General features: G+C 37.5%; 1 protein-coding gene across 1 annotated transcript; it reads right to left on the reverse strand.

Annotated features, from left to right (window-relative positions):
- Nucleotides 1-10,286: 10,286 nt before the first annotated feature.
- Nucleotides 10,287-11,213, reverse strand: LOC103128271 (olfactory receptor 13G1-like). Its single transcript, XM_007539129.1, has one exon. The coding sequence runs from the start codon at nt 11,211-11,213 to the stop codon at nt 10,287-10,289; it is 927 nt and encodes a 308-aa protein (XP_007539191.1).
- Between the last annotated feature and the right edge of the window lie 1,204 nt (nt 11,214-12,417).

Below are 12,417 nucleotides of genomic sequence, written 5' to 3' on the forward strand. Positions count from 1 at the left end.
CTACTTAAGATACAAACACAAATCAGCTATTTACATATTTTGGTCTATGTCTAGTATGCAGTCTTTTTGTTGTTGTTGTTTGTTTTAGATTTGAAGAAGCAGAAACAAAGCTGATTTGAAAGGGGTGGAGTATGAGTAGACTGAAGAATCCAAATTGGTTTTCTGAAGATAGTTGAGTTAATAAGTGTAGGAACCTTTTTTTTCTGAAGCTTATCTGATAATGGAGGACTCAGTGATATTTATATTGCATATTTTTCTAACAGAGAATTAGGTCATCTATAAATAAATAAATAAATAAATAACTATTTGAGAGCAAAGGAAAAGTATCAGTATGTCCCAGTGTTTGGAATTCCAACTGTGAGTACTTTTCTGATGGACACATTTTTGAGATGTTTTCCTGTGTAGTTTGGTTTGCTGACTTGATAATTACCTGACCTCCCTGTGAGTCCAGACACTACTAAGTAGGGCAGGTTAAAAGGATGATGACTCAGTGAGAAATTATCGCTTACAGAACAAGAAGAATAATTGAGGGCAGCTCCCTTTTATTTCCTTGGCACCATCATGGGAGCTGGAGGTTCTTCCAGATAATGTTATACTCTGCATGTGCCAGGGGACTTGTTAGAAAGCTACACTAGGACAATTAAAAAGTTATAATTGAATAGAGGCAATTGACAGCACTTGCGTCTGTTAGCTGGATTCCAGGAGAAGAACTTGTAAAACATCCCTTGGGTTTCAAACTCAGATTTCTCAGAAGGCTGGCCATAATTAAGTCTCATGCACACTTAAGGGAAATTTGGCTGCAGTGAGACCAAAGGGCAACTTTGGGAAAAAGTTTTTGGTTTCTCCTCGGATCAGACGTAGTTCTCATATACAATGTGTTGACTGTTTTCTGGTCATTATAGGTGCTGTGTCTGTTCACAAGTGTATTGAGAATGAGAATAGTAATGTTCTCATTAATCTGAAGCAAAGAACAGATAAATGAGGTCTCACTGGTGGCTGTGCTCATGGAATAACTAAGCTCTTGTTTCATGAGGGCTCTTTGCACACTATGATGGTCACTGGGATAAGTCTATCACTTCAAGGACATCCACCCTCTTTCCTTTGCATTACTACTTATGTCAGCATCTTTATAAAACAACTCTAGACCCATAACTACTCTTATCTAAATATTTTAAGTGGCAATTGCATTCCTAGTAAATCTTAGATTGAACTATCAATAAAAATAGAGCAGATATTTAAATAAAACTGGAGCAGCTATTTTATTGAGTGTAGAAACACATGCTTTTCATCTCTATTATGTTACAGGAAGATGCTTAGTTAACTAACGTTTTAGTTATTTGATAGAGATAGAGATAAATCAAGAGGGAGATGGAGAGTGTAAGAGAAAGAGGAAGACCTGAAGCATTATTTCACAGCTCATGAAGCTCCCCACTCCAATCCCCCACCTGCAGTTGGAAACTAGGAGCTTGAACCCAGTTTCTTGCATATTATAACACATGTGCTTTGCCCAGTGCACCAGAGCTCAGCCCCTTATTGTCTAAAGCTTACACTCAGGTTGCACTGATTCACAAAGTCAAGAACTAAGGCTATAATATTCCAAAATATAAAAAAGACAAAAATAGAATAGATTTGGTGAAAGATTTAGTTAGGCTGATGAAAAACACACACATCATAGGAAGCACTAAGTTGAGTTATTCAAAGTAATGCAATATCATCCTGATATAAGGGAGAGAGCTATCTTGGAGAACTTTCAGGATATAACATACAATCCTCTCTTCCTCTCCTCTCTGACAGGAGGACTGCCCACCTGTCATTGCTTCCTTGTAATTCCACCTTTTCAACACATATTTCCCCCCTTCACAATCCACACACCTATTTTTCTATCATCTATCTATCTATCCATCCATCCATCCAGCTATCCATCTATCTATCTATTATCTATCTATCTCATTATTAAGTCACTCCCATAGCCTACAGTGAAGAAAAAAAAAAAAAGGCTTAGAACCATTGAGCTGCAACTCAGGGATTAAAATACTATTAAAACAACTGCTGTTAACTTCTACCACTGTGAACCCTTTAATTAACTTACTTAGACACAAGTCATTCCAGGCACTAGTGATCAGTAATTTTAAAAGTATTGATAAAGGGAACTCATAACATAATATATAAAATGGTTAAAGCAACAATAAGAAATATTGGAGAATCGAACCGGGATAAGAGTCCAGCTAAAAGTCCTCCAGAGGGTGAAGCAAAAAATAAAAAGTTCAACATCCGAACATTAGCTAAGGAAATAATAACAGGAGTGAGTAAAGAATTTGAAAAAATTGTAATCAGAAATACATGAACAACAAATGAGACTATGGAAGAAAATACTAATTATCTCATGGTTATTAGAGAGCTGAAAGCAGAAATCGCAGAACTAAGGATGCAACTAGCTGAACAAGCTACAACAGTATCAGAACAGGGCAACAAAATAGACGAACTCCAGAAAACAGTAGAGGGCAGAGAGAATAGAATCAATGTGGCTGAAGACAGAATTAGCAAGATTGAGGATGAATTAGAGGCAACTAAGAAAGAAGTAAGAGTTCTCAAAAAGAGATTAAGAGATGTTGAATACAACTACAGAGTCCTATGGGATGACTTCAAAAGAAACAATATACATATTATTGGCATACCAGAGGAAGAAAGAGAAGGAGAGGAAGAAAGCATTTTCCAGGCCATAATAGCTGAAAACTTCTCTAGTCTAGACAACATCAAAGACATAAAGATTCACGAAGCCCAGATGGTCCCACACAGAATTAACCCAGACCTAAAGACACCAAGACATATCATACTTAGAATGGAAAGTAATAGGGATAAAGAAAGAATCCTGAAGGCTGCTAGAGAAAAAGAAGAGTCACCTACAGAGGAAAACCCATAAGATTAGCAACAGACTTCTCCATATTCTGCTACACTGCAGACCAGAAGAGAATGACAAGATATCTATGGAGTGCTCAATGAGAAAGGCTTTCAACCAAGAATACTATATCCTGCTAGACTGTCATTCAGACTAGATGGAGGCATCAAAACCTTCTCAGACAAGCAACAGTTGAAGGAATCAACTACCACCAAGCCTGCCCTGAAAGAAGTTCTGAAAGGTCTCATATAAACAATCAGACCACCACAAATAGGATATATATCAAAACACTCTAAAACTCTACAAGAATGGCGTTAAAATATCTTCTATCTTTGATATCAGTAAATGGCAATGGCCTGAATTCACCTATTAAAAGACACAGAGTAGGAAGATGGATCAGAAAACACAACCCAACATTATGTTGTCTACAGGAAACCCACCTAACTCAACAAGACAAACACAGACCTAAAGTGAAAGGATAGAAAACTAGCATACAAGCCAATGGCCCACAAAAAAAAGGCTGGAACAGCTATTCTCATATCTGACATGATATACTTTAAAATAGATAAGATTAAAAAAGATAGGAATGGACACTACTTAATACTGAGAGGATCAGTCAATCAAGAGGACTTAACAGTTATTAACATCTATGCACCCAATGAGAAGCCATCTAAATACATCAAACTTCTACTGAAAGAGCTACAGCAATATATTAATAGCAACAGAATCATAGTAGTGGACTTCAACACCCTACTCTCTCAACTTGACAGATCATCCCGGCAGAAAATCAATAAAGAAATAAGGGAGATAAATGAAGAGATTGATAAACTAGAACTAGTTTATTTATTGGACATTTTCAGAGTCATTCATCCCAAGAAACTGGAATACACATTTTACTCAAATCCACATGGGTCAGTCTCAAGGATAGACCATATATTAGGCCACAAAGACAGCATCAGCCAATTCAAGAGCATTGAAATCATCCCAAGCATCTTCGCAGGCCACAGTGGAATTAAACTAACACTTAACAATCAACAAACGATTAGTAACAGTCCCAAAATGTGGAAGCTCAACAGTACACTTCTTAACAACTTCTGGGTCAAAGAGGAAATAAAGGAAGAAATCAAAATGTTTCGAGACTTCAATGAAAATGAAGAAACAAGCTATCAAAATATTTGGAACACAGCTAAAGCAGTCCTAAGAGGGAAGTTCATAGCTATACAAGCACACATTAGGAAACAAGAAAAAGCACACATAAACAGCCTGATTGCACATCTTAAAGACCTAGAAGAAGAAGAACAAAGGAACCTTAAAGCAACCAGAAGGACAGAAAACACTAAAGTTAGGGGAGAAATAAATAACATTGAGAATAAGAAAACCATACAAAAGATCAATGAAAGTAAATGTTGGTTCTTCGAAAGAGTAAACAAAATCGAAAAACCTTTAGCCAGACTCACAAAACAAAAAAGGGAGAAGACCCAAATAAATTGGATACTAAATGAAAGAGGAGATATCACAACAGACACCGCAGAAATTCAACATATCATGCGAGGCTTCTATGAACAACTATATGCCACCAAGCTAGAGAAACTGGAAGAAAAGGACGATTTCAAAGATACCTACCAACTTCCAAAACTAAGTAAAGAGGAAGTGGATAACACCAACAGGCCCATCACAGCTAATGAAATTGAAACAGTTATCAAAAATCTCCCCAAAAATAAGTCCTGGACCAGATGGTTTTACAAATGAATTCTACAAAACCTTCAAAGAAGAGCTAATACCTATACTTTTAAAAGTCTTCCAGAAGACTGAAGACACTGGAATACTCCATGCCAGCTTCTATGAAGCCAACATCACTCTGATACCTAAAGCAGACAGGGACACAACCAAAAAAGAAAACTAAAGACCAATATCTCTGAAGAATATAGATGTGAAAATATGAACAAAATTCTAGCCCACTGGATACAGCAGTATATCAAAAAGATTTTTCATCATAACCAAGTGGGTTTATCCCAGGCATGCAAGGTTGGTTTAATCTACGTAAATCGATCAGTGTGATCCACCACATCAACAAAAGCAAGACCAAAAACCACATGGTCATATCAATAGATGCAGAGAAAGCCTTTGACAAAATAAAACATCCCTTTATGATCAAAACACTACAAAAAATGGGAATAGATAGAAAATTCCTGAAGATAGTGGAGTCTATATATAGCAAACCTACAGCCAACATCATACTCAATGGTGAAAAACTGGAAGCATTTCCACTCAGATCAGGTACTAGACAGAGATGCCCACTATCACCATTACTATTCAACATAGTGTTGGAAGTTCTTGCCATAGCAATCACAATAAGGCAGGAGGAAGGAATTAAAGGGCTACAGATTAGAAGAGAAGAAGTCAAACTCTCATTATTTGCAGATGACATTATAGTATACATGGAAAAACCTAAGGAATCCAGCAAGAAGCTTTTTGGAAACCATCAGGCAATACAGTAAGGTGTCAGGCTACAAAATTAACATTCAAAAGTCGGTGGCATTCCTCTATGCAAACGCTAAGTTAGAAGAAATTGAAATCCAGAAATCAATTCCTTTTACTGTATCAACAAAAACAATAAAATATCTAGGAGTAAATCTAACCAAAGAAGTGAAAGACTTGTATACTGAAAATTATGAGTCACTACTCAAAGAAATTGAAAAAGACACAAAAAAGTGGAAAGATATTCCATGTTCATGGGTTGGAAGAATTAACATCATCAAAATGAATATACTACCCAGAGTCATCTACAAATGTAATGCTATCCCCATCAAGATCCCAAGCACATTTTTTAGCATAATAGAACAAAGGCTATAAATATTTATCTGGAACCAGAAAAGACCTAGAATTGCCAAAACAATCTTGAGAAAAAAGAACAGAACCGGAGGCATCACACTCCCAGATTTCAAGCTGTATTATAGGGCCATTGTCATCAAAACTACTTGGTACTGAAACATGAATAGACTCACTGACCACTGGAATAGAATTGAGAGCCCAAAAATGAGGCCCCACACCTATTGACAATTAATCTTTGACAAAGGTGCCCAGACTATTAAATGGGGAAAGCAGAGTCTCTTCAACACATGGTGTTGGAAACAATGGGTTGAAACATGCAGAAGAACGAAACTGAACCACTGTATTTCACCAAATACAAAAGTAAATTCCAAGTGGATCAAGGACTTGGATGTTAGGCCACAAACTATCAGATACTTAGAGGAAAATATTGGCAGAACTCATTTCCGCATAAATTTTAAAAACATTTTCAAAGACATGAATCCAATTACAAAGAAGACTAAGGCAAGTATAAACCTATGGGCTACATCAAGTTAAAAAGCTTCTTCACAGCAAAAGAAACCACTACCCAAACCAAGAGACCCCTCACAGAATGGGAGAAGATCTTTACATGCCATACATCAGACAAGAGTCTAATAACCAACATATATAAAGAGATTGCCAGACTCAACAAAAAGACAACAAATAACCCCATCCAACAATGGGGGGGGAGGACCTGGATAGAATATGCACGACAGAAGAGATCCAAAAGCACGAGAAATACATGAAAAAGTGCTCCAAGTATCTGATTGTCAGAGAAATGCAAATAAAGACAACAATGAGATATCACTTCACTCCTGTGAGAATGTCATACATCAGAAAAGGTAACAGCAGCAAATGCTGGATAGAGTGTGGGGTCAAAGGAACCCTCCTACACTGCTGGTGGGAATGTCAATTGGTCCAACCGCTGTGGAAAATAGTCTGGAGAACCTTCCGAAGGCTAGAAATGGACCTACCCTATGACCCTGCAATTCCTTTCCTGGGGATATATCCTAAGGAACCCAACACACCCATCCAAAAAAATCTGTTTGCATGTTCTTGGCAGCACAATTTGTAATAGCCAAAACCTGGAAGCAACCCAGGTGTCCAACAACAGATGAGTGGCTGAGCAAGTTGTGGTATATATACACAATGGAATACTACTCTGCTGTAAAAAAATGGTGACTTCACTGTTTTCAGTCAATCTTGGATGGACCTTGAAAAATTCATGTTATGTGAAATAAGTCAGAAACAGAAGCATGAATATGGGATGATCTCACTCTCAGGCAGAAATTTAAAAACAAGATCAGAAACGAAAACACAAGTAGAACCTGAAATGGAACTGGCGTATCGCACCAAAGTAAAAGACTCTGGGGTGGGTGGGTGAGGAGAATACAGGTCCACGAAGGATGATAAATGACATAGTGAGGGTTGTATCGTTAAATGGGAAACTGGGGAATGTTATGCATGTACAAACTATTGTATTTACTGTTGAATGTAAAACATTAATTCCCCAATAAAGAAATAAATTAAAAAAAATACAAAACAAAACAAAAAGAACCCCAGTAAAATACAGTAGTTTGTACACATGTAACATTTCCAAGATTTGCATGTTTGCAGTCAACTCCCACTATATCCTCCTCTGCCATCATGTTTCCATAAACTTACCCCACCCCTACACTGGAGACTTTTACTTTGGTGCAATACATCAACTCCAGGCCAAGTTCTCCTTTGTGTTTTCCCTTCTGATCTTATTGTTCAACTTCTGTCTATGAGTGAGATCATCCCATATTCATCCTTCTCTTTTTGGCTGATCTGATGTGACATAATTCACTCAAGCTCTATCCAAGAAGAGGTGAAGATGGAGAAGTCACCATTTTTAAGTAGCTGAGTAGTATTCCATTGTGTATATATACCACAATTACTCAGCCACTCATCTGTTGTTGAACACTTGGGCTGCTTCCTGGTTTTGGCTTTTACAAATTGTGCTGCTATCACCACAGGTATACACAAATATTTTTGGATAGTTGTGTTTGGTTCTTAGTGATATATCTCCAGGAGAGAACTTTCAGGGTCACAGGGTAGGTCCATTTCTAGCAAGGCTAGGTTATTATGAACTCTTCATCATAGACTATGTCAATAACTTGATACAGTGAAAGGTTATGGAATAAGCACTTTAATTTGTTATTTGTAAAGCAACAGATGCTATTTGTTGTTGATAGGACTTGCACTTGATTTTCTTTTTCTGCAAAGAGAACACAGTGGAAAAAATCAACTATGACCTTATAATATTATTAAGCACAGCTCTTTTCTGGTTTACAGTAGTGCCAGGGGATCAAAAGTAGTTTCTCTGGCATTAAAGTGTTTTGTTTAGCCACTATCCTGAATCCCTTGTCCATAATTTTAGTTTTACATAAAAAAGGAAAGTAGCTTCCTTCCACGTGTATGACCAGAGAACTAATTATTATAGATTCATTATTATAGATTTAGAGTAATTGATTAATTTCCAGTATATACACATCAGAGAGCTCACTATGTTGGAATAAGATAGACAATGCACCTCTACTATGTTTTTGTTTGGTTGATTGGTTTTTTAACAGAGCTCTGCTCAGTTCTGGCTTATGGTGGTATGGGGGATTGAAACTGTGATTTTGGAGCCTCAGGTATGACAGTCTCTTTGCATAACCATTATGCTATCACTGTGCCCATGAAAAAGCATCTCTATTGGCATGTGTGAGCACAGATGTAGAAGTACCCCCTCCTCTGAAATGAAACAACCAATATTCTCTTCTCCCAGTTAATATCACCAGCTAATTCTGTACTAATTATAATACAACAATATACATTTCCTTTGTCTCATAGATAAAATTGTTCTAGTTCTTGACCTTACCCAATCCGGACAAAATACTAACATTCACCGAATACCCAACAAGATTCCCAACTAAGTCCTTTCAGTAACTTCTAATTGACCCATGGTGCTCTGTGTCCTAATGTGATAGGGCCTGATTGCTCATTGCACACTAACTTATGGTCCTGGACAAGAGGATTGGCAACAGTATTCCTGCTGCTCTGTGATTAACTTAGATTTGATATATTACACTATAAAGATTAATGTTGGTGATAACATATAGTTCTTGTGACCATGGAGGCAAAAACATAGCACAGATCACAATTAAAAGGACTAGTTTATTTCAGAAAGAGTAGAATGAGACAGTGGCCTGTATTAATTTGGAAAAATGTTGGGTATTGGTGGTCTGGGAGGTGGCTCAGTGGATAAAGCATTGGATTCTCAAGCATAAGGTCCTGAGTTCAGTCCCCAGCAGCACATTTACCAGAGATGTCTGGGTCTTTCTCTCTCCCCTATAATTTCAAATGAGTAAGCAAATAAAATATACAAAGAAAGAAAAATGTTGGGTATTGTGAGCCAGGAAGAGAGGGAGGAATGCCAGTTGGCTATACACATAGGTGAAACTCAGGAGACAGAGTCAGAAAAGGAGAAGACAGGGTGAAACATGGACTTGCTATGGGGTACTGCACCAAGGTAAGGAACATTGGGAAAAGAAAAGGGGAGCTTGGAGGACGGTTAAGGTCCTAGGCTGGGGATGAGAGCATCTTTCAGATACCATAATGCAGAGCTGAGAAATGGAGCTCATGTTTAGACAATTGTGTGGTAAACCAGTAACCTCCAAATGATTTTTTTTTTAAAAGCTGAATAGTATTTGGGTCCCTGCTTATAATAATGATTTCAGAGGGAATCCTACTACCTTCATCACCAGTAGGTCACAAAGTGATAACATATAATTTCTTGTCACATATATGGCAAGTTATTTGATTCATAGACCAACTTATTCTATAACATTATAAATAGTGAGGGGGCAGGCAATGCACATTTTACACTGAAATAAGGACTCAGTCACCACCAGCAAGGGGAAAGAAAGCTTTATACTATTGGGGTAGCAGTGCTATGGGTCTCTCTCTCTCTCTCTCTCTCCCGCTCTCTCTCGCTCTCTCGCTCTGTTAATCTGTCTCTATCCAAGATAAATAAAATAAAAAATAAGTAATACAGCTTGGTGATAAAAACATGCAAATGTAGATAATGTTTATATTTGTTTATTGGTAAATACATGAACACACATGATTTACTAGAAGTTATATACATTTTTAGACAAATGTAACACCTTTTGTGAAATAGATTTATATGAAGTCATAGGAGAATTAAGTCACCAATATAGTTCAAGTTAAAAGTATAGAGTGATAGAGGTAGAATTCTAGGAATAGAAAGAGAATAAGAAAAATATTTTACATATATTGCAATAGTTTTGAAATTTTTCATAAAAGAAAATACATATAGTAGATATGTGGAATGGTGGTATATGCTATACTTGAAAATTGGTGTAATTCCATAATGAAGAGTAAGGAGGGAACATATTGTAAGAGGGTACTTCCTCATAATCTAGAGGAAATAAATCTGGTTTGGAGAATGGCAGTAAAAGGAATACGTTCTAAGAAATGCTTGTAGAGCAAAGAGTCAATGTCTTTGAAGTCACTGTTGTTTCAGAAATGCAAAGACTTTCCGAATCCCTGTCTGCATCTCCTTGTTCCGGAAACTGTACACAATCGGGTTGAGAGTGGGGGTCACAAGAGTGTAGAGGGCAGTCACTATCTTGTCCCTTTCAAAGGAGTAGCTGGAAGCAGGCCGGATGTAGGTGTAGATGACAGGGGAATAGTAGAGGGACACCACTATGAGGTGGGAGGAGCAGGTAGAGAAGGCCTTCTTCTTGCCTTCTGCAGTGCGGATGCGGAGAATGGCAGCAATGATGAAGCCATAGGAGATGCAGGTGAGGGTGAAGTCACCCACAGCCAGGGTGATGTCTGCAACGTACACCATCACCTCATTGACTCTCACCGGGGTGCAGGACAAAGATAGTAGTGGGGGTATCTCACAGAAGAAGTGGTCAATGGTGTTTGGCCCACAGAAACTCAGTCTTAAAATGAGACCTGTGTGGACACAAGAGTTGGTGACTGCAATCACCATGACAATGCTGAGCAAGACCACACACGTGTGTCTGTTCATAACTGCACTGTAGTGAAGAGGGAAGCAGATGGCTACATAGCGGTCATAGGCCATGGTGGTGAAGAGCACCATCTCAGCCCCCAGGGACCACGTGAAGAAGTAGAGCTGAGTCATGCAGCCTCCAAAGGAAATGGTGTTTCCTGAGGTCAGCATGACCTCCAGCATCTTGGGGATGATGCTTGTGGTACAGATGATGTCCACAACAGCCAAGGCCAGGAGGAGAATGTACATGGGGGTGTGCAAGGTGGTGTTATAGATTATGGCAATGATAATTAGCATATTTCCAAAAAAAGCTATGTTGTAGATACAGAAGAAAACAATAAAGAGGACTCCCTGGAGCTCAGGCTTCTGGGTGAGACCCAGAATCAGAAATTCAGTGACAAAGGTACTATTCATCTTGCTTTGAGTGCAAGATGGCTGACAGGCAAGAGTACAAATATGGAAATTAAATCATTTTCGTGGATATTTTGTAGTTTGTGTGTGTGAATTAGTGATTTCGGTACTGTCTGGACACAATTTTGTGGTGTAGACTTATAAAACACCTTAGTACCAGATTCTGTCTTCCAGGCAATGTCTTCTGTTCATTTACTAGACAGGAACCGGTTTCTGATGCAAATATTTTCACTAAAGATTCCAATAAACTAAAGTCCCTTGTTGAGATGAGAAAAGAGAGAAAATTAAGTGCCTTCAAATATTTTAATATTATCCATTTGAATTTAAATTTTCTGAACATAACATATTTACCCAGTGGAAATATACTATTACTATATATCTCAACGAATCTGTCAACTGTACACTATATTTCTTGAAATGTGACAATAGAAGTTGACAGGGAAATCAAAAGTTCAAATGAATTATCTAAGAGAGTTTTCTGAGGCTGCATATTCTTGGAACTATTGACTAATTTATTGCTGTCCAAAAATCTAAATTAGTACGGTGGTGAGACAATTCATGTAAGAACAGAAAGTCTAAGATTTCATCTTCTATTACAACTTAATGTTCCACAAAATTCATGCTTCTTTTTTCCTAAAAGAATGTGAATTGAGATAGATATTAGGTATACCTAATAAGAGAGTTTCTCAAAGAAAGTCAAGGAAATAAGCAGCCAGGAACATTTCTAGAAATAATTGTGGTTTTTGTTTTATACTCAGATTTCACTAGCATTCTGCCATCTGCTCCTTGTTGATATTTTTCTTTATTTTTAAAATATATATTTGACAGAGAGAGAGAGAGAGAGAGGCAGAGAGAGGGGGGGGGGGAACCAGTCCCTGTATATATGCTAGAATCAAACCAGGACACTCTGACAATACAAAGCTTGAATTCTACTAATTGAACTGCAGACACTTCTTCATAGTGATATTTACATGAGTTTATGACCGTTAGTAATAACATGACTTGATGCATCAATAAAAATAGTGTTTATATTAGAAACTTTTTAGTGACACTGTTTTAAACTTTTCAGAGATCGCATTTCATACATGACACCTATGCAGAGACAATACACACAATCACTTTTGAGACACAAAACGGTTTAATTTGTTCCTCTGAGACCAAATATCTCAATTGATAATTGTAAAGTTTAAACTTCTGGGTGATTTCA

This window comes from Erinaceus europaeus, chromosome 9 (assembly GCF_950295315.1).
Source record: "Erinaceus europaeus chromosome 9, mEriEur2.1, whole genome shotgun sequence".
Taxonomy (NCBI): domain Eukaryota; kingdom Metazoa; phylum Chordata; class Mammalia; order Eulipotyphla; family Erinaceidae; genus Erinaceus; species Erinaceus europaeus.

Coding starts and splice junctions, on each gene's coding strand:
- LOC103128271 (XM_007539129.1), bottom strand. CDS start 11,213: ATGAATAGTACCTTTGTCACTGAATTTCTGATTCTGGGTCTCACCCAG.